The following is a 22,536-nucleotide window of genomic DNA, read 5'->3' as shown; positions in this document are numbered from 1 at the left end:
TTTAATTTAATTTAATTTAATTTAATTTAATTTAATTTAATTCATACAGGCCTACCTCATGTTGCACGTTTGCAGTTTTTGAGAAAAACAATGGCACAATTAAAAAAAAAAGACTTCAGGTCTATGTCCAATCCCTCAATTATTCACGTTATATAAGGTTAAAATATTTTGCCTGTAGTTTTTTTTTCTCATATCGCAACATAATATCGATATCGCCTGGACAGTGTAAAATATCAAGATATGAATTTTTAGCTCATATCGCCCACCCCTAGGTTAAAGCCCTGTTCACACCAAGAACGAAAACTATAAAGAGAACTATAACGATATTAGCGTCCACACCAGCGGACGATATTGTCTGTTTATTCTAAGCACACGCTCATCAGCCGCTTTTAATTCTCGAGCTCGTTATAGCAGGATGGATTCTGATTGGGTGTCAATGTTTGTATCGTTCATCAGCTGGGAAAAATCATTCTGAAAGAGATTCCAACGATATCGTTTCTCTGTGCCTTTATCGTTATAGCTGTGGTGTGGACTCTGCTATTCTTTAATATTGAGAACGATTTTTAGAACTATATCTTTATCGATATCTCTATAGTTATCCTTATCTTTATCTCTATCCTTATCTATATCTTTATCTTTATACTTTATAGTCCTTGGTGTGAATGGGCCTTAACACCTGTACTTCAGAAAAAAGATCAGATTTAAAATGCAATATTGTTCCTTTTGCTTCCTGAAAAGCGAACGTTTTTAAAAGCCACGGTGTGGATTCTAATAATTTACTTAGAACAATTTCCATCTCTGATATTATGCAAATGACTCATGCGATTGTTCAGTCATTTTCATATGTGCAGCAGGCTACATGCTGTATAGTTGAGGTAATGTCCACCTGACCACAGTGCTATGGAAAAATTGACTTGTTTGTTTAGTCTGATCAAGAGGCTTTAGTGTTCTTCTGAACGCTTGTGAGATGTGGACGCATGCTAATCGTGATCTTGGTTCCTTGTAGGTGAACGAATTGGGTCTTACGTGATGAGAACAAACAGTTGTCATTCAGACAGCAGTGGCTTCCTAGAGGAGCCCTTCATACCTGTGCTATCCAAGCAAAACAGCCCAGGACCCGAGCTCATGAAGGTAAGACATGTTTCAGTTCTTTCTTTATTTACATACTGCAGAAGGTTTAAGTACATGTATTAATGGTGCTATAGATAGTTTTTATCTGCTATTGTGTTCCATTTGTTTTTTTCCTGTGATGCAATGAGAGATGCAATGATTTCCTGTGAGAAATTAAGAAAATACAATATTTTATAAAATCATTTTTTCAGAAATATACTTTCTTCAAATTTATTACACAACCATTCAAAAGTTTGAGATCAGAAAGATTTATAAAAGATTTCTTTTTCAAATAAAAGCTGTTTTTTTAAACTTTCTTTTCATTAAAGAATCTTAGAAAAAATTGTATTACGGTTTCCAAATAATAAGCAGCACAACTGTTTAACATTGAGCACCCAGCATATTAGCATACTAGAATGATTTCTGAAGGATCATGTGACACTGAAGGCTGGGGTAATGGCTGCTGAAAACTCAGCTTTTGCATCACAGGAATAAATTACATTTTACAATAAATTAAAATAAAAAGCAGTTATTTTAAATTGTAAGAATATTTCTTAATAATGTTTTACTGTATTTTTGGACAAATAAATGCAGCCTTGGGGAGCATAAGAGATTTCGTTCAAAAACATAAAAAAAATCTCACTGACCCCAAACTTTTGAAAGGTTGTGTAATTCTATTTCCTATCACTACTGGTAAATAAATTATATGCAGCAGCTTTACCCAATGACAAAATAAGTAATGTGTGGAAGTAATTTAATCATGTTGATCTATAAATGCAAATACATTAAATACATAAAGCCACAATATTCTTTGAAGTAACTTGGTAAATACCATTGTACGTTTGATATGGTTTGAACCATTTTTTTTGTAAAGGCTGACATCCGCACTTCAAAAAAGGTTGCAATGTAACATGAGCGGCCAACCAATATTACTGTAGCTCAGCCGGTGTTGAGTTTGAGGCGGGATCTGTTTGTTCAAACAAAACAGACATCAGAGTTTTGGGGAAACCTGTTATATCTATAGCCATTATTTTTACAGTTACATTCTGTGTTTTTAGTGGAGCAGGCAATGTGGATATTTACCACTTGCTGGGGTCCGTTTATGAATATTTGTCTGATTTCCCATGCTGTTTCTGCTTTTTGCAGATGCTGAATGCAATATCACAAGATAGCACAGAGGATCAACAGAAGAGATTACAACAGCGAGAAACGGAGGATCCCCCTGCAGATGAACAGAACTGTGAAATGGAGTCAAACCAAAAACCCTCGCCTACAACACACTCTGGCAAAACTCTTTTGGGAACAGCAGACTCTGAAACTATGTTTGACTCAGGAGAGTTGAGGAAAATAAGAAATGAAAAAGAAACCACTTTGTCGCCAGATATTAGTAAAGTGGGCAGTAATGGTGTTTACACTCTAGCATACTTTGTTCAAATGGATCCCGTCCGAAATTATCCGACCAAAATTCGTGACCGACTGCAAGGATCAAGAAGTCCAGACAGTTGTGTTTATAGGGAAGGCATGTCCTTGCTTGAGGAACTGAAACCTACTGAGACAAACTCACACTTGAGTCCTACTGATCTGAGGACAGATGTTGTGGAAAAGGAGGTGGATACCTTAACAAATAATCTTGAGGCGGGCAAGAAAGATCAAGCTTTGGATTTGATGCAGGAATCTCCAGCTTCTACCCAGGTCAAAACGGTGACCTCTGATGCAGCCGCTGGACACAATTCCCCCACAGCACTCAAACTCAGGAGAGAGTCTTTCTCCAGGAGGTCCTGGTCTGATTTGATCACAGATAATGACTCCGGAACATCACAAACACCCACCACACAGACACCGTTCACATCTGTGGACACATCTCCACCTCATTTATGGAACTCTGTGGACTGCTTTGGAGATCTTGGGCGTTTGCGTATGCGGTCGATATCTCTGGACACGGGACTGTCGTATGAGGAGGAGGATCACAGACTGCAGGGTGCATTGAGGGCAGGGGCACAGCGATGCTTCTATTGCGGGTCCCAGATTGGCTATGACAATGGCTGGGCAAAACCTAAACCTGAGCTGTCTTCCAGTCTGCCTGTAAGTAGAAGTTGATCTACAAATAATCATTATCTATAATCATTAACTCTAACGGACTGGGGTGTAAAATTCCAATCATGCTCTATATTGTACATTCAAATTATTACAGATGCATGATATTGTACCGTGGGGATTGGGTTTTGTTTCGGGTTTAGGTTTTCATGTCTTTTATTTACAATGAAGACAAAACATAATCCAAACAGCCTTGGTTCAACTTTACAATGGCTAGACATAAACAACTCACCGACAGCAGGGTTACAACTTCAAAAGCTAGACAAGGAACAATGGCAACATGAGGGCTATAAATACTAAACAATAAGGGTCACATGACAAGACCAACCAATGAGGAACAAGACACATGACTAAAACAACCAATCACAACATGACACAAGAGGCTTGTTCGAGATGAACTATACTAGCCTGCCACCGGCTGGCGAGAGTAGCCACTTGCAGTCGGGGCGGAATTAAAAGCGGAGACATCAAGTCGGACACTTTCTGCTCCCGGTTATGACGCTCTCACGGTGTTTGCCTACTCGATCACAGATGAAGTAAATTTAAATGCAATATTTGTCAAATACACCTATGACGCTCTCACGGTGTTTGCCTACTCGATCACAGATGAAGTAAATTAAATGCAATATTTGTCAAATACACCGAAATGTTTTTATGAGCAACAGAAACACTTCTTATATACTGCTTAATACAGCGCCATCTGTTCAAGAATAAAGTTCTGCATAAACATAGGCTACTAAATACCAATAAAGTGGGGGTATATATGCTTTTATCAGTGTTTTTAATAAACATGACTCAAGATAACAGTGCGACTACACTAAAAAAGATTTGACTGTTATAAAAACAGATTTGTGAGCATTATTGGAATTTAATTGTTAGAATAAACACGCAACACACGTCGTGCTTGTCATCACAGAATCTAACCAATGAGAATAAAGTGTGCCATCATCAAGGCTTTCGCAGTGCCTGACCTAGGCGGCTGGTCTCGTTTTGCTCTCTCGCGGTACTTTGATGGCACGTGTGATCGCAAGGCGGCTGCAGCACTGATCAAAGTCGGACAAATGTTCTAACCAGAATGCATTGCTTTTGTCAGGCGGCAGCCGATCTTTGCGGCGCCGCATGAAGTCGAACAAGCCTAAGAACAAGAGGACCACATGGCAGGATCACATGACAGGGTAGGAAAACACATGACAGGAACATGAAACAAGACAAAATATCAAAATAAAAGACATGAAAACCTAAACCTAAACCAGAAACAAAACCCAAATCCCATGTTACAGATATATAGGTAGCATATTGATTATTGGCTGATAAAAACATTTTTTAAATCATCATATCAATATTGGTCAGTATTAGATATTTAATTGCACATGCTTTTTTCCTATTTTTAAATGTAGACTGCCATCATTTAATGCTCGCTTAAATTAATATTTTAAAACAGTAATTTAATAACACTGTTAAATGTAATCTGTAGCAAATCTCAAAATGAATATCCAGTTTTCATATTGTATACATTACAATGGTGTGATACCTAAACTTAGTTCTAGTATTTTACTTTTTATTAAATATTTTATGTTTAATTTATTTAAACAAAATTTTATAAACAGCATATATTTTTAATATTGGTCATATATTGGTTATCGGCCATAACATTTACTGTAAGTCATTATTGTCTTTTTGCTATTTTGCTAGAATTTTGTTGTTAGTGTATCCTTATAAATCATACACTGGTTTTCATTTATGAAAATTATTCTTTGTAAGTAATTTAGACCATTTTTACACAAAATTCAGCTCAATGCATAGGTGGTTTACTTAAGAATTTCTGTGTAAACATTTTTATGTAATATAATTTTCACAGAAAATTGTTCTGCTGTTGCAATTGTGGCCCATTGTTTTTATATTTGGTTTGGAGAAAAAAAAAAAACACTGGTTGCTTCATGGTATGTGGGAGGAGCTTCACATTTGAAGTATGGATTTCCATGGGCTCTTTACTACAGTAGATCTTTCCTCTGATTTTAACAACAAACTAAGATTAAACATTCTATTCTGCGAAAAACTCTTCTGCCTCTCAAACATCTGCGATTAAAAGCTATGTGCACTGCTTATGTTTAATGAGGCTCATTTGAATTTGTATAGTTAATTTGCATGTGTAATGGAAAACAGTAGCGAACATTGACCACTTCAGAACCTTCACAGGTTTTAAGCACACGCACCAAAATCCCCTTTAACTCACAACCTCGCTTACAAACACTCCACTGAAGCTGCCTGCATTTAGAGGTCAGAGGTCACGAACTGCAAAATACTCCTCGCTACTGGAAAATCCAGCTAAAACCCCAGCTTCAAGCCAGTTTTATTTTAGTATCATTGAGATATTAATAATATATCTGTATAATCTGTTTTCACTGTAGTTTTAGTTAGTTTTAATAATTTTCTCTGTGTTTTTATTTCAGTTTTAATTATTTTTATGCATCAGGGTAAACTAAATTAATGTTGTCTTGGCAGCTACCTGAAATAAAATAAGTTTAAGTTTTTTTTTTTTAGTTTATGTTTATTGTATTTCAAATAACGCAAATGTTTTTTGATGACAAAAAAAAACAAAACAGGTTTTTGATCTGGGTTAGGTGGTTCATCAGTTGGACCTACCAATTGGTGGGACTGACGTCATGTTTTAACCAGCGTCTAGCAATAAACCAGCTGTTATACACCAAAAACCAGCTTAACCACTTTTAAAGGGGTCATATGATGCTATTTTAAAGATCATTATTTTGTGTATTTGGTGTAACAGAATATGTTGACATGCTTTAATGTTCAAAAAACACATTATTTTTCAAATACTGTACATTATTGTAGGTCCTCTATGCCCCGCCTCTCTCAAACGCTTCTACAAAGTCCCTCCTTTGACAAGCGCAGTCTGTCAAACACCGCAAGCACTCGTCGGAAATGTAACGTCCCTAACCATAATCGCGAGCTTCATCTTTCAAAATAAATGTAAAGACAGTAAATAATGTCATTAGTTTTACCATCAGTTCAAGCCCAAAAGGGCAACAGAGAGGCGTGACAGACACAGTGATGAAGCTGGTATGTGTTTGCAGTACACAAGCCACGGTTAAGACAGCTGACTCCACTGTGACGTGACCCTGTCTCTCTCTCTCTGTCTCTCTCTCTCTCTCTCACACACACACACAATGCACAAAACTCCGCATTTGAACAGTTAATAGCAAATACTTAAACTAATAACAAAACAGTAGCTGATTCAGAAGCGCCAGATTGTCAAAGCAAAGTCAGAATTACCTCCTCTCCTAGGGGGGGGCGTGGCAGAGTCTTAACTTTGATAAAGAATATCTCTTTGGTTTTGAGACTTTAGTCTTTGCAACTTCAGGGATCTTATCTATGCACAATCAGCTTGTAACACTCCAAAGAGAAAGGAAAACTTGAAATCGCATCATATGACCCCTTTAAAGACCTTGGGAGGGGATCACGCAGGAGCAGACAAATATCCTTCTATTTCTCTATTTCCAGTACTCTCTGGATGAGCTTGAAGACATGGTGAAATGTTTGAGGAAGTTCCGGGCAGTTCTGACAGAAATTGAAGTGAGACTAGAAGAAGAACAAGCATCCGTGATCGGATCTCTGTCAGATTCCCACAGGTGATAACGAATACCATCATAACGGATATATCACTGATTAATAGTGCTCCTCAATAGCATGTATTTTGCAGTGTTTAAAGTTGATTTTGTGTCTCAGGGAGGAAGTGGAAGATGTTTTGAGGCTACGAGAAGCTGTCAAACATGAAGCTGGGATGCTTGAACAGCAGCTGTCTGATCTGGTACATCACTATGATGACAGCATTAAAATGGTATTCAATCTACTCATAAACTAAACATTAAATATGGTTTATGGGTCAGAATATAGGGCTTGGTGCAAAAATGCCACAAATTGACAAAAAAATGTTCCAAATATTTAAATATGGGGCAAAACACTTTCAAGCATGAATCTGAACCCACTTTGTTACCAACCAACTTCCTTCAGCAGTGCAATGTACAGAATATAAAGCAGAAAACCTTTGTTTTATCCCTGTATTTTTATGTTTATAGAAGCTGAATCGGCTCATGGACGAACAGTCTCAGCTGTGCACCCATCTGCGAATTACACCCTCTGATATGCCTCATTCAGAACCCACCTCAACCAGGAGCGTGGCCATTCAGTGCTGCCTGCCGCCCATCACGTCCAGTCCACAGCGGTGTGTCCATCATCACTGCACCTGTCATGGGGCATGTCAAGATCCACACCGGTTCCCCTGTAAAACCCAATGGGAGGCCAATTGCAAACCAGACAGGCTAGACTTTGTAGCTTTTATTAAAAGTGTAAGAAACATCTTACAGTATACCCTCATCATCAGAACAATTGGATCTGATAATGATAATGTCCCAACATGTTGTTAACTATGCAATTTTATCTTTCAGTTGAAAAATTCATTACAGCATTCAATCAACAATAACTCATTGGAATAAGGTTTGTTTTCTTCTTCAGTCTGAAATCAATTTAATTAAACGTAATGACCCTAAAAAATTATTTGTTGATAATTTATATCTTGCAATTCTGACTTTTTTTCTCTCAGAATTCTGAGTTTGCATCTAACAATTGTTTTTCTTTCTGTTTCTGACACAATTTAAATAGGTGATTGTGACTTTTTTTATCTCAAAATTGCAAGAAAGACAGAATTGTGAGACATCATTTTTTGCAGAAATAAAAAATGTCTGATTTCCATACATATATAGCTTCCGTACATATATCTGATAAACATTTGGTAAAAGACAAACATTTTATCGGGTCTAAATGGAATTGAATTTTACTTGAATGCAAACAACATACAAAATTAATAATTTTCAGTCTTTCCTTTCTTGTAGTGATGCAGCCATGCAGTGATGAAGACCTGTCATCTTGTTTTTTAGGAAGTCACTTATAACATGAAGTGCTGACTCTTGAGCACAGAACTAATAAAGAATTATGTATATACCATTATCATGTGTCCATTTGAGTTTTTATGTGTGCACAGCACATACGTCTCTTATGTAGAGTGAACCTCCTCCCAGTAGCCTAACACTCTCTCGCTCCCTCTCCCTCTCCATCTTTGTGTCTTTGTAATGAAACACTTCATATTGTGGTGTTGCACTGACCATATAAGGAAACTGCTGCTCTCCTGATGAACCAGTGGATGACATAGTGCTGGTCCCCCTGTCTGATTGGACAAAGATCTGATGGTTCCTCCAGTGTTCCTGAGATGCTCTCCAACAGTTATGGCCCAGCTTCAGGAAACGTCAACGATACCATTTTCTGCTGAAAATGTCAGTACTGATTTATTAATAACTTCATTTAAGTTCATTGTTGAACCTTCAAGAAATAAAGTTTTCACAATTGGGACTGTGGTGGGCCATATAAGAGTTAATATTTAGAATATAGGCTACAGTATGGCTTTCTCAGTAGCCAATTCACCTCTTGAATTATATAGTACACAGCATTCATAATGAAGTAAATACTGTTAGTATACATTCAGTTTTGGCGTAATAAATCAAACGTTATTACAAGTCACCATAACAGTCTTCCAAACCATGTTTTGTACAATAGCCATTCAATTCTTCGTCACATTCAAAATGTTTTGGGGAATGATACGGAGTTGAAGATCAGTGCTGCTGGTAAAAAATACTTTATGCCTACAAACTATTCACTGTTTTGACACGTAACAAAGCTAAAGTATTGAGCTATACATTATAAGTGTGGAAATAATGAAATATTGAATAATTACACCGTAAGAGACTTACCTGTTTGAATCGTTTTATCAGAAGTAGGCTACTTCGTTGTCACTTCCTCAGAAATTTAAAAATAATATTTTATTTCAAAATCGTTCTACTATGCCATAAACAAAGGTAAATATATCAAATAATGTTCGGTATCTGTGTTTTTCTGTTCAAATATTTCCACATAGTGATGTAGATATGTGGGGGCGTGTTAGAACGAGCCATTTTAGGGGGGCGTGGCAAAATCTTAACTTTGATAAAGAATATCTCTTTGGTTTTGAGACTTTAGTCTTTGCAACTTCAGGGATCTTATCTATGCACAATCAGCTTGTAACACTCCAAAGAGAAAGGAAAACTTGAAATCGCATCATATGACCCCTTTAAAGACCTTGGGAGGGGATCACGCAGGAGCAGACAAATATCCTTCTATTTCTCTATTTCCAGTACTCTCTGGATGAGCTTGAAGACATGGTGAAATGTTTGAGGAAGTTCCGGGCAGTTCTGACAGAAATTGAAGTGAGACTAGAAGAAGAACAAGCATCCGTGATCGGATCTCTGTCAGATTCCCACAGGTGATAACGAATACCGTCATAACGGATATCTCGCTGATTAATAGTGCTCCTCAATAGCATGCATTTTGCAGTGTGTAAAGTTGATTTTGTGTCTCAGGGAGGAAGTGGAAGATGTTTTGAGGCTACGAGCAGCTGTCAAACATGAAGCTGGGACGCTTGAACAGCAGCTGTCTGATCTGGTACATCACTATGATGACAGCATTAAAATGGTATTCAATCTACTCATAAACTAAACATTAAATATGGTTTATGGGTCAGAATATAGGGCTTGGTGCAAAAATGCCACAAATTGACAAAAAAATGTTCCAAATATTTAAATATGGGGCAAAACACTTTCAAGCATGAATCTGAACCCACTTTGTTACCAACCAACTTCCTTCAGCAGTGCAATGTACAGAATATAAAGCAGAAAACCTTTGTTTTATCCCTGTATTTTTATGTTTATAGAAGCTGAATCGGCTCATGGACGAACAGTCTCAGCTGTGCACCCATCTGCGAATTACACCCTCTGATATGCCTCATTCAGAACCCACCTCAACCAGGAGCGTGGCCATTCAGTGCTGCCTGCCGCCCATCACGTCCAGTCCACAGCGGTGCGTCCATCATCACTGCACCTGTCATGGGGCATGTCAAGATCCACACCGGTTCCCCTGTAAAACCCAATGGGAGGCCAATTGCAAACCAGACAGGCTAGACTTTGTAGCTTTTATTAAAAGTGTAAGAAACATCTCATACCCTCATCATCAGAATAATTATATCTGATAATGATAATGTCCTAACGCATTGTTAATTGTGCATTTGTATCTTTCAGTTGAAAAATTCATTACAACATTCAATGAACAATAACTCATTGGAATAAGGTTTGTTTTCTGCTTCAGTCTGAAATCAAAAGGTAATTTTACTTAATGACCCAATAAAATAATTTGTCGATAATAGTTTATATTTCGCAATTCTGACTTTCTCAGAATTTTGAGTTTACATCTCGCAATTCAGATCTTTTTGTTTCTGCCACAGAATTAAAAAAGGTGATTGCGACTTTTTATCTTTTAACTTTTTTTCTCACATTTGCAAGTGTATATCTGACATTTCGGACTTTTCTCTTTGTGAGAAAGAGAGCATAACTGTGAGATATACTCTCAGAATTGCAGAATTTATCATGTGGTGGAAACAATTTTTTTTTTTTAAATATAGACATTTTATGGGGTCTGAATGACTTGAATGCAACATACAAAACTAATAATTTTGTTCTTTCCTTTTATGTAGTGACGCAGCAGTGATGAATACCCATTTCGCCGTTTTTTTGGAAGTCACTTATAAAGTGAAGTGCTGACTCTTGAGCACAGAACTAATAAAGAATTATGTATATACCATTATCATGTGTCCATTTGAGTTTTTATGTGTGCACAGCACATACGTCTCTTATGTAGAGTGAACCTCCTCCCAGTAGCCTAACACTCTCTCGCTCCCTCTCCCTCTCCATCTTTGTGTCTTTGTAATGAAACACTTCATATTGTGGTGTTGCACTGACCATATAAGGAAACTGCTGCTCTCCTGATGAAGAAGTGCTGGTCCCGCTGTCTGATTGGACAATGATCTGATGGTTCCTCCACTGTTCCTGAGATGCTCGCCAACAGTTATGGTCCAGTCTCAGGAAATGAAACCATTTGCTGCTGAAAATGTCAGTAGGCCTATTTTTTAATAACTTCATTTAAGAACATTGTTGAACCTTAGAAATAAACATTTCCCAACTGGGACAGCTGTGGGGTATGGAGGACCATGTAATAGTAATAGAGTTAACATGTAGAATAATGGTCTACAAAATAAATACAGTAACTTCTGGCTTTCTCAGTAGCTAATTTACCTCTTGAATTATAGTTATGTACTGATATTTAACTTGTGTTACTAACCAAGGTTAGGTTTGACATTCACAGAATTCATAATTGAATAAATATTGTATACATGCAGTTTTGGTGTAATAAATCAGAAGGTATTACAAGTCATAACAGTTTGTCAAAACACGTTTTGTGCAATAACCATTTGCCATGTAACCGAGCCAAAGTATTAAGCTTTACAATATGTGTGAAAATAATTAAATACGGAGTAATTACACTGTGAGAAACTTACCTGTTTGAATCGTTTTATCAGAAATACTTCGATGTCACTTCCTCAAATATGTTCTCAGGAATATAAAAAATATGTTGTTTCAAATCGTTGTAACGTTACTACCCACTAAACAAACGTAAATGTATCAAAAAAAATAAAATAATGATCAGTCTCTGTGTTAAAAAAAATCAGTTAAAAAAATCGCGTATTATAACGGCGCTTTCAGAATGTAGGGATCATGTGTAAAGTGCCTCACTGTATCCTTATCTAGACTGACCAGGTTTTTACGGTTACATTTATGTTCTTGGCAGACGCTCCCTTACCAGGCGTCAGGTTGGCATATGGAATGTTTATATAGTGTTGTGTTTAACAAGGTAGTAGACTATGGCTCAGTGAATGAAAAAATAATCAAAACTACTTCACACACTCTCCATACACACTCCACACAGGAGGAGGAAACATCATTCACATCAGAGGAGTATAGAAAGACATCAAAGCCTGTCAGTAAACAAAGTCCACATTGTTTTCCATTATTATTCATTTCCTCTTGTTCATGCTCTCCACTGAGCTAGTAATGAGTTGTGGTGAGTGTAGACGCATAAAATTATCTTAAATATTATTGGGCTATTTATGATGTGGTATATTTTAATTATATATGGATGCACTTAAAATCAAAACCAAATGAAGTAGGAATCACTGCATTGAAGACATTATCTTAACACACTCCGTTTTACCAAACCTCACCTCCATCGTGTTTGAATCACTGCTTAAAGTGTTGAAGTTGTTTCATTAACCTCATGACGTGTGTTCATGGAAGCTGGGATGATTGATACATGACAAGGGCCTCCGTCACCAAGACAACAGGCTCTAATGGAGACAGAATTAGAAGAGGCCCCTCCTCCTGAAGTACATAACCCCTGTCTTTGATCTGGCCTGCACTTGCTCTCCGTCTCTCTGCTGCACTGAGGTAAGGCCTCTCTCTCTTTCTTATAATTCACTTATTTAGTTCTTTTCTAGATTGAAAGATAAATACCAAAATATTTCAGCAGATGTTAATTGATGAATAAATAATATTTAAATAGTAAAATGTTTACAGTATATATTCAGTTTTTTTTTTTGAGTATTTAAACATAGGTAAACATTTTTTACCATTTATTATATATATGTATATATATATAAATATATATTTTCGTATATATATTTCAGATAAATTTCAGGTAAATGTTAATTGATTAATACAATTAAATGTAATGTGTAATTATATTTTAAATGAAATGTTACATACAGTATATATTTAGTGTGGTCAGAATTGTATTCTTATTAAAATGTTTTACATGCTTATATATATATATATATATATATATATGTGTGTGTGTGTGTGAATGTAATTTTTTGCAATATTAATATATTTGGTTTGCATGTGAATAAATGTAATATTAAAATTCATCAGGGCACAAAAGCCTCAAAATGTTATTTTTTGATTGCTGACTGAGCCTCAAATGTAAATTTAGCACATTTTTATTTGCTTTCCAGGAAAAAGTACCTTTTTTTTTTGAAAAATGAATATTAACATGGATTAAACAAGTTTTTTTTGTAAATTTAATGTGATGCATTTGAGTATTATGCTTTGACATTGCATAATTAACCATAATAATATTAAATTCAGAGCCCAAAGTGAGAAGCTGTTTTGTTTAATTAGTTTGCTACCATTCACACGTTCAGTAAATATGCTTTCCAGTAAATATGACAGAGCCTTTGTCATGTATATGTCTGTGTGTGCTGTTATCTGATACCTGAACAGACTGCTGTGGGGAGCATGTCCACTGACTGTGTGAGGTCACTCTCAGACAAAGCCATGCACGAACATCTCTGTGAGTACCGCAGCCTGCTTTTCACTGCATTTCTGCATGGATAGCTGCATGCACAATGTTTTTTAAGGAAAAGAGCTATATAATGACAATAAAAGGGTCAAAATTTGGGTGAACAGCATCCAGCAGGAATAACAAAGGCGACAGTGTGACTGATACACACAGACCAGCTTTGTGAACCTGTCTCTGAAATGTTCTCCTGCAGATGGGAACGCTGAAATGGACAATCAGAAGCATAGCTCCGAGGAACATCAGCAGGACAAACCGGGACAGAAGAAACCCCGCAGGAAAGACACTCCCGTGCTCAGCAGCCCTCCACTCATACCAGGCAAGACTTTGATTTCTGTCATCCTTTCACTCAATCACCCTCACGTCCTCTCCATCCATCTCTTTGTCTCAGTTCTCTGCGCTTTTCTTTCGCAGGCGTGAGACTGATGAAGACAGAGGCTCGAATGATTCATCAGGAGGATGAGGAGAAGGAGATGAAGAAGTAGATGTCTTTAAAAACATTCAGTTTTCATTCTTGTTAGTGTTATTTTTGATTGTCGTCTGAGCCTTCATTAAATGTAGGTTTTGCAGATATTTTTTGCGTTGTCATTTTGTCATTTGAGTGTAATGCTGTAGAAACAACTTGCAATGATGCAAAGAACATCTTTTTAAATCCAACATGAACATCGTAGCATAAAGGTTGGAAAAGTGTGAATTTGGTGCATGTGTTTTATTTGTATGTCATATGGACGATATTTATCTATATCAACATCAATATCTGCAGAACTACTATAATAATTCTGAAAGTGGTGGTCAACATAGTATGTACATGTACAGGTGTTTCAGTGTGTGATTATGTATGAACAGCAGGTTACATTAATTGGGTACATCTCAAGACCCCAAAATAATAATAAAAAAAAAATATATATGTGGTGCAATTAAGGAGCATCGAAACAAGCATGATCACATGACCACACCTGCCTTATGACTGATTTTTTTTTCTTTTTAAAATAAAAAATAGTGAATGCATCAACAGACATTTGAATGGTTCTTTGTGGAACCAAAAATGGTTCTTCTATGGCATCGCTTGAAGAACCTTTTGAAGCACCTTTATTTTTAAGAGTGTATCAACCAATCAAATGAGTTTTGCAAAATTCAGCTTCACAATCAAAATGATGAAATCACTTCAATGTCTCTTAGATATGAAGAAAACGCTGACATAAGCACAGAAAAAAAAGAGATGTCCTCTTCTGACTCAGTTCGGAGTCATCACACAGCTAAACAGGAAGATGAACACAAATATTCTATGAATGTCAACAGAGAATGATTCATAATTAATAATAGATTTAAGGCAACAATGCTTCCTTCTTTTTTTTTTTTATCTTTCTTGCTTTCCAACCAGTGACTCATAAGAAGTATGCATGAATGATGGCTTGCAATGACCTCCAGATACATGACGTACAGACATTATAATCATCTTTGGTTGAGGCAGCAGAGACATTTACACTGGATTTTGCTGCCTACTTATAACAGCCTATTTACAAGGAGGCCTTTTTTTCCCCTTATTTACTTTTTTTCTGCATTTTACAATTTATGTATGAAACTGATTTACAGAAAATTCACATGGACAGGTGCATTATACTTTGAGAAGATGAGCGGCACAGACAGGGACATACATACCTCGCTAGGACAGTGAACTAAAGTGTAATATCAGCATGCAGCACCTGACAGAAGATGCTCGTGCTAAAACATACTTTCTAAACGTTCTATTTCTTCTTTTACCAGATTGAAAAATAAAAATAAGATTCCTTTAAATCTCTGTCATAATTCTCTCAGAGATTGGATTAAGCATGAATAGTACACCTTCCTACAATTAATCTATATTGATCATTGTTCATACCAAATTTCCCTATAAACACTTCATAAATAATATAATCTTTTATATACATTAAATACAAAAATAGAAGAACTCAAACTATAACCTAATGTCAAAATAATTACATTTACTACACTTTAAGGGTTTGAAGAGCTTACAATGTTTGCAGAGGTTTAATTGGCCCATCGGATTTGGCTCATAATAACACAGAAATCAGCCATAATTTGTTATTTAAAAGGGCAACTGTACCTTCATTAATTTTAAACGGATAGTTCACATAAAAAATGTAAAATTTGCTCACCCTCAGGCCATCTAACATGAGTTTTTGTCATCTGAACAGATTTGGAGAAATTTAGCATTACATCACTCGTTCACCAATGGATCCTCTGTAGTGAATGGGTGCCGTCAGAATGAGAATTAAATTACAGTTAAAATGCCTTGATGGATTTGATTCTTACAAACATTCGCTTCACAAGATGTTAACTGATGGACTGGAGTGGCGTGGATTATTGTGATGTTTTTATCAGCTGTTTAGGCTCTCATTCTGACGGCACCCATTCACTGCAGAGGATCCATTGGTGAGCAAGTTATGTAATGCTAAATTTCTCCAAATCTGTTCTGATGAATAAAAAACTCATTTACATCTTAATTGGCCTGAGTGAATTTTCATTTCTGGATGAATTATTCCTAATATGTATAGTGGGGTTCAAAAATCTGAGGCTAATTTAGTATTTTTCCAATTTAATTGAAGAAAATGTATTCATTTTAAAAAATGTTAAATTACAATATACTAAATGTATTAACAATTTGAGTGAAAAGTTGAAAAGTGCACATTAGTAATTACTAATCATAACACTTGTATTTTGATATATACATTTTTTTTTCTTCCCCCCAAGAAAACCCCAGATTTTCAATGTGGCCTCAGACTTTTGGACCCCATTGTATAATCATTCATTTTCTTTGTAATTTCACCAGCTGACGTATATATATATATATATATATATATATATATATATATTGTGCAAATCACATATGACAAAATCATTCAAATAGTTTGTCAAAGTTACGCCAAATTGTGACAGAACTGAACTATTTGTGAAAAAAATCTTCTATGATCAAAGTGACATTGGCAAGGATACTGGCAAAGGATTATGGGCCGTTAAACTAACGATCAAACCCTCAATCACATATAAGGTTCGACATCAAGAAGCTCCTGAAAGCATATGTACAGAAGACACACGATGGAAACTGTACAGTATCAGTATCAACACAGAACAAAAAAAACAGGATGACAGCAACATCAAATGTACGACTAACACAAATAAAAATAAGAGGTAAACAAACAGCAGTTCTGCAGACATTCTTTGGACGTGGTAACGACGGCCTGGTGAAGGTGATCTGGTTGCATGAGCGCTCTGAGGGACTGAAGTTCTTTGAAGCTCTCCGCTCGCTGTCTGTGCAGGTTTGGTGCTTGAGCGGTCGGCAGATGTCGCTTTGTCCCCGAGGGAAGAACATCAGCTGGGGTTGTTCTCCATCGACTCGACACGGTACACATTTCATCTTCATGCATGTGGCTTTGATGACAACAGTTTCCAAAAGCCACCGTGGCACCATGCATGACTTTTTTTTAACGTCCGTTTTGCACCAAAGTCTCAGTTCTCTAATGGTTTTGTGTATCTCTGAACCAAAACCTGGAGTACATCCTTAAAGTCAGATGTGGATTAAAGAAAGTATGGAAACTCAATCGGATCTGATTTTAAGATGTGAAACGTCCTCAAAACAAAGAAAAGATGAATAATAAAAAACAACCACCAGGTGACAGCATAGTACAGGATTTGGAGTGCTGTTAGTCTGCATCAGGCGCAGATGCAGCGGCTGCACTGTCTGCCAGTGAAGAGGGGGAGATCCCACAGTGACTGTGCTCGTCTTCTGAGTCTGCAGAGGAGAGCAGATATTTGGCACATTTAGAGCTCCTGTTCCACAGCTCTGACTGATGTCTGATAGGGGAATGAGGCGCTACGACAACTGACATGCCACGTGTTTACAATCAGATGGAGGGAACGGAGCTTAATTTGGATGAACTAACCACATATATGGAAAATCTTTGTAGTTGTATATAGTACATCTTATCATGTGATTTTGAATGAAACAATTAAGAATGAAAATGTGGTCATGTCAATCCAAACCCATATGATTTTCTTTAGTGGAACACAACATTTTACAGAATGTCTTGGCTGTTCTTTCATAAAAGTAAACTGAATTGGAAAAGTGAAGAAAAGTGAATTGGGAAGGGGCTCAAAGCTCAAAACAAAAAAGCACCAAAGAAGCAATGAGCTCAGTTTAACATCAGTGACTATTGGTCATGTGTTAAATGTCAAACAAAACTATTGTACATAATGTATAAGTCATATGGACTACTTCTTTTCTGGAACTTCTTTTTCAGAGCAGGAGCCCCAATTCACTGTATGGACAAAAACGTCTGGGACATTGTACCTGAAAGAAAGTCATACAGGTTTGGAACAACACAAGGCCAAGTAAACGGATTCATTTTTGGGTGAAATGCAGATGTGAAAGAAAATGCGTGAAGGTGTCAAATCAAATCACCATGGGTTTTTCTGCCAATTGTCCTGATGAGAGGAAATGAACCTAAACTAGCTCTCCTGCTGATAGCGACTGAATCCCATTTTACATACTATCTGTTCTAAATAATTATGAGCTAGGGAGTGTGTACCAAATCATAATTTACTAATATAAAGTATGCCAAAGGTGACCAGATAGCAAACTACTTCCAACTGATTTTAGCGGAATGCATCCTTGAGTGTTTCTTTGGACTGATATGACTCCCAAAATGCTAGTTTTTTTCTATATTATGCGAGTGCAGTTTTATGATGTTGCAGTCACTATTGTACACTGTGTCCTAACCAGGTGCAGCACAGTAAAACAACCAATACAAATTCAGGAAAATCTCTTCCATGTTAATTTTTATTTTTTTTTTCCAACCAGTTCTGTGTGAAACCTCATTGGTTAAAACATCAGATTTGCTGTGATTTTTGTTGTGAGTGTGGACAGACTTGTAACTGCAAACTTGTCGTGTCATGCCTGGTTAGGACACAGTGCTGCAAATTAGGTTGCTAGTATGCAAATTAGCATTCAGCCGCTATGTGATGCCAACAGCAGTTAAAAGAGATGATGGAGTTACCGTCCGATCTCTTGCTTTCACTGTCGTCACTGTCAGGTGAGTTCAGTTCCTCGTTCCCTGACATTCAGATAAGACACGGGTCACTAACTGAGTCCACTCAGGGCGAACAAACAGACAGACAAACAAATAAAAGAAAAGACAAGTGCTTTTCCAACATAAACATCCATCCATTTGGTCTGCTACACTAACCGTTTAACCGTTCTTTCTGAAAAAGTGTAACCTTTGTTGTATCCTTTTCTAGCTGTAGTAAAACATGTCTGACAAGAACATAAATGCATATACACCACAGAATTCAGCATACTGCAGCACACAGCGCTTGCAAAACACAATACATTGCAGAGTACAACACTAGTAAGTAGTATACACTAGTTAGTATGCTTGCTTGAGGACATTAAACGCTATACATTACATGGCACTCTATACACCACACAGCACACTGTAAATTGTAGAGGACAGAATACACTATAGAGCACACTACAAAACACATAAGAATTAGAGTATACTAAAGTATACTAAAAACATTTACGAACAAAGCCACCTTCTTTCCAACATGTAGTAGTTTGGCTGCGATAGTGCTTGGTTACAACAAATACAATAGTAAGCGAGAAAAAGTGGTAAAGCAAGAATAGTAGTTTACAGTAGTGAGTGATAGACCTGTATATACGGGCCCATATTTAGCCATTTTGAAATATTGATTATTAGCATAGTATTATAACTTTGTCATATTCACACTCTACATATTCTGTTCACAAATCTTTTTCTTTTTACATTTTTTTTTTAATTCATTTTGAGAAAATATTGTGTAAATTACAATTGCACAGTATTTTAAATTAATTTAATTTGGAAAATATATAAGTTATTTAAATTCTTAAATTTCATTACTTTTCTTTGGACATTAAATAAATATGTGATGTAATAATAATAATAATAACAATAAACAATATTAATACATATTTAAAATATTATTTTAAATAATATTTATGTATTTTTTGGCATCTGCTAACAACCAGCCAGTATATAAATATCATTATTGGCTTTGGCCATTACCACTAGTTTACATCATGTACATTATTTAACATTATATACAGATGTAATGTCAATAATAATAATAATAATAATGATCAAAATATTAAAATAATCAAAACCCATATCGGTCAACCACTAGTTTATATCATGCATAAGGTAAACCAAAGTATCGGTCAGTACAGGTGTTTAGGATTAGAAATAGTTTAGGAAAAGTAATATTGGGATAAAATCAAATAAAAAAAAAAATCCACAGATTTGAAAACTTTGACGCTCACCGTTGTGCGCTCGCTGGCTGTTGTCCGTGTCACTGCTGGTCTCGGGCTCTTTGGCATCGGACGCTGGTGTTTGAGCCCCATTCACCCCCCCTGGGTCTTTATTGCCCTCTTCCTCTCTGGGCTGTTGCTCTGTGGGCTCCTCGTTATCGCCTGTAGCTTCTCCATCTGTCTTTGAATCCTTCTCTTGTCTTGTGTCTGTGTCGGTTTTATTATCTTTCTCCTCGTTCTCTTCCTGTTTGGCCTTCTCTTCCAGATCTAACACAGACAAATTCAGTTCATCAATACTGGCACTGTGAAAGTGAGGTCCTTTTAAGCATGAAAAATTACGAATATGGAATACTGGATATGGGATATTCAAATTCTGGATACACCAATTGTTTAAAAGTTTAGGGTTGGTAAGAATTTTTAATGTTTCTGAAAGAAGTTTCTTATGCTTACCAAATACATTAAAGCAGCTATATTGTTAAATATTATTACTATTTAAAATGACTGTTTTCTATTTTTATATATCTTAAAATGTAATTTATTCCTGTGATGCAAAGCTGAATTTTCAGCATCATTACTCCAGTCTTCAGAGTTCTTCAGAAATAATTTCTGTTTATTGTCAAGGTTGAAAGCAGTTGGTCTGCTTAATATTTCTGTGGAAACCATTTTTTTTTTTTGAGTTTCAGTTTTCAATTTTCAGTATTTTTGATGAATAGAATGTTCAAAACAGAAATCTTTCAATGCTATAAATGTCTCTACTGTAAATTTTGATCAATATAATGAGTCATTGGTAACTAAAAGTATTAATTTCCTTTTTTAGACATTCAGATCCTTTTTTGTTTGAACACTATTTGAATATAGTGATGAAAGTATGAATAGAAATGAATGAAACAGGAAGTCTAATGTGAAGTATTGCCAGAAAACATGTCTTTGAAATGATAAAGCATTCCTCTGAGATCAGCTGTCACATTCTAAGTCAATCCACACATGTACTGTAGTCAATCGTGATTTAATATTACAACATTTTTCATCTACAAAATCTGTGCCAAATGGAGATCTAGATTCATGTTATGAAGATTTATTTTTGTTAAATCTTTTATTCATATTGAATTCATATCTCAATGAAAGCTAGATTTTCACAGTTTCTGAAGAGACGAGTGCTGCTTGGCCTTGCATACTAAGGCATTGTAAATGATTGCCAGGGTATTGCTATACAATTGATAAGGTGTTCTATGTGGTTGCTAGGGTGTTCTGTGCAGTTGCTATGGCATTGCTTACTGCCCCAAGTCATTAGAGCTCTTACTCTCATGATTTTCTGGTCTTTAGTTATGGCCTGGATCCATTGTCCAACCAGCGCATCACTATTTGATGTATCTTTATTTATATTCAGTGTAAGTTACCAAATAGCCAAATATTAATATTTTGGGGTTTGTTTAAATCCCTAACCCTTAGTACGAGCAACAGGAGCAAACATTACTAATAATAGCACATCATCTCGATTTTGATTAAGGGCATGTGTATATGTTTGCGTTTATACCTTTGGCAGCCTGTGCTTTCCATTTTTCTCTGTTTTTATGCACTTCCTCATTCCAGGTGCTTTTGAAGGTCTTAAAATCGACAGCGTTTACGGAGCAGTTCAGGGAAGTGCCGCCCTCCGAACCAGTGCCTCTCACAGTAGAGCGTTTACCGTCCGACGGGATGTTATTCAGACTGCACAAAAACACACATAGACACAAAGAGTGAGCCTTTATTTAGCTTCCAGTAAATGTTTGTCTTTAGATTATATGGAAGTGCATCACTTTTAAGTGTAATGTCATTAGTTGTCAAGCTGATGAAGGATACCGTCTCGGTTACGTATGGTAACCCTCGTTCCCTGAAGGAGGGAACGGAGACGTCACGTCGATGACCGACGAATTGGGATCTCGCTTAGAGAGACCAATCTACTTAGGGTGTAAACTAAATGAGCCAATGTACATTGGCATGCGATTATTGCATCCAGCTGTAGCTGATCACAGCGTGAGTATAAGTAGGCAGCAGATGCAGCGCATATTCAGGTTTTTGCTGAGGAGCCGAGCCGGCAACCCGGCCGCTCAGCAGTGGTACAGGACCTGTGGCGACGGGATGTGCTGCAACCGACATCTTATCGTCGGGGGGAGCCTTGGAAGAAACAGGTGGTTCCCCCCGGGAGGGTCCAGCCTGCTCTTTTGAGAGCTCCGCTGGTTTCGGAGTGCCGGTTGGCTGGGGCATCCCCGGAGGGGAATTCCTCACCGTGACCGTAAGACCAGTCCGCCCACTGCCAGAAAAAGGGCGCCCCCGGCTGCCGCCAGAGGGAACCCCAGATCTAGGCAGTGGCACGGGCACTCCGTCCCCTTGCAGGTAACAGAGTCTGGTCCGCAAATCCGAGATGGTCATACCCCCGCAATGGGAGCATGAGTCATCCACGAAAGCCACCTCAGCGTGCTTCGCGCCCAGACACGAGAGGCAGCGATCGTGACCATCACCTGGCGCCAGGTAACGACCGCACCCAGAAACACACGGATGGTACGACATCTTTAAAAAGACGCGTCTTTAAAAAGACGTTCCACCCGTGAAGCTCTTTTAGATGGAAATTGCTCTTTTAGTGTGCTGAAGCGCACAGGGGAGAT

The 22,536-nt window shown here is 37.0% G+C and overlaps 3 protein-coding genes across 5 annotated transcripts in view; 2 read left to right on the top strand and 1 right to left on the bottom strand.

Moving 5' to 3' along the window:
- itprid1 (ITPR interacting domain containing 1) overlaps positions 1–10,926 on the top strand; it is a 21,818-nt gene extending 10,892 nt beyond the window's left edge. Inside the window, exons 12-18 of one of the 2 annotated variants that reach the window (XM_016446017.1) lie at positions 1,007–1,131; positions 2,257–3,192; positions 6,724–6,851; positions 6,949–7,060; positions 7,299–7,568; positions 7,668–7,716; positions 10,835–10,926. In XM_016446017.1, the coding sequence (XP_016301503.1) occupies positions 1,007–1,131; positions 2,257–3,192; positions 6,724–6,851; positions 6,949–7,060; positions 7,299–7,568; positions 7,668–7,715 (1,619 nt within the window). In that variant the 3' untranslated portion in view covers position 7,716; positions 10,835–10,926. Of the gene's footprint in view, positions 1–1,006; positions 1,132–2,256; positions 3,193–6,723; positions 6,852–6,948; positions 7,061–7,298; positions 7,569–7,667; positions 7,717–8,111; positions 8,191–10,834 lie in introns of those variants that run through there. The other variant, XM_016446018.1, reaches the window with a different exon arrangement.
- A 1,679-nt stretch (positions 10,927–12,605) lies between these two features.
- ppp1r17 (protein phosphatase 1 regulatory subunit 17) lies at positions 12,606–14,036 on the top strand. Its single transcript, XM_016445983.1, has 4 exons — positions 12,606–12,641; positions 13,476–13,545; positions 13,748–13,870; positions 13,966–14,036. Exons 2-4 carry the CDS (start codon positions 13,491–13,493, stop codon positions 14,034–14,036), a joined length of 249 nt encoding a protein of 82 aa, XP_016301469.1. The 5' UTR covers positions 12,606–12,641; positions 13,476–13,490.
- A 2,394-nt stretch (positions 14,037–16,430) lies between these two features.
- The window catches only part of LOC107657778 (calcium/calmodulin-dependent 3',5'-cyclic nucleotide phosphodiesterase 1C-like), a 76,030-nt gene continuing 69,924 nt past the window's right edge, over positions 16,431–22,536 (bottom strand). The window contains exons 14-17 of one of the 2 annotated variants that reach the window (XM_016446014.1): positions 21,429–21,601; positions 19,907–20,161; positions 18,606–18,662; positions 16,431–17,341 (exon numbers count right to left, since the gene is read on the bottom strand). In XM_016446014.1, coding sequence (XP_016301500.1) covers positions 17,253–17,341; positions 18,606–18,662; positions 19,907–20,161; positions 21,429–21,601 — 574 coding nt within the window. In that variant the 3' untranslated portion in view covers positions 16,431–17,252. The remainder of the gene's footprint in view (positions 17,342–18,605; positions 18,663–19,906; positions 20,162–21,428; positions 21,602–22,536) is intronic. The other variant, XM_016446016.1, reaches the window with a different exon arrangement.

Source organism: Sinocyclocheilus anshuiensis, unplaced genomic scaffold (assembly GCF_001515605.1).
Source record: "Sinocyclocheilus anshuiensis isolate Anshui unplaced genomic scaffold, SAMN03320099.WGS_v1.1 scaffold119, whole genome shotgun sequence".
Lineage (NCBI taxonomy): Eukaryota > Metazoa > Chordata > Actinopteri > Cypriniformes > Cyprinidae > Sinocyclocheilus > Sinocyclocheilus anshuiensis.
This window is presented reverse-complemented; position numbering and strand designations above follow the sequence as displayed.

Excerpts from the sequence above, each read along its gene's own strand:
- ppp1r17 (XM_016445983.1), top strand. The coding sequence starts at position 13,491 with ATGTCCACTGACTGTGTGAGGTCACTCTCAGACAAAGCCATGCACGAA. Across the intron at positions 13,546-13,747 it reads AGCCATGCACGAACATCTCT|ATGGGAACGCTGAAATGGAC; the intron begins GTGAGTACCGCA and ends GTTCTCCTGCAG. Across the intron at positions 13,871-13,965 it reads CAGCCCTCCACTCATACCAG|GCGTGAGACTGATGAAGACA; the intron begins GCAAGACTTTGA and ends TTTCTTTCGCAG.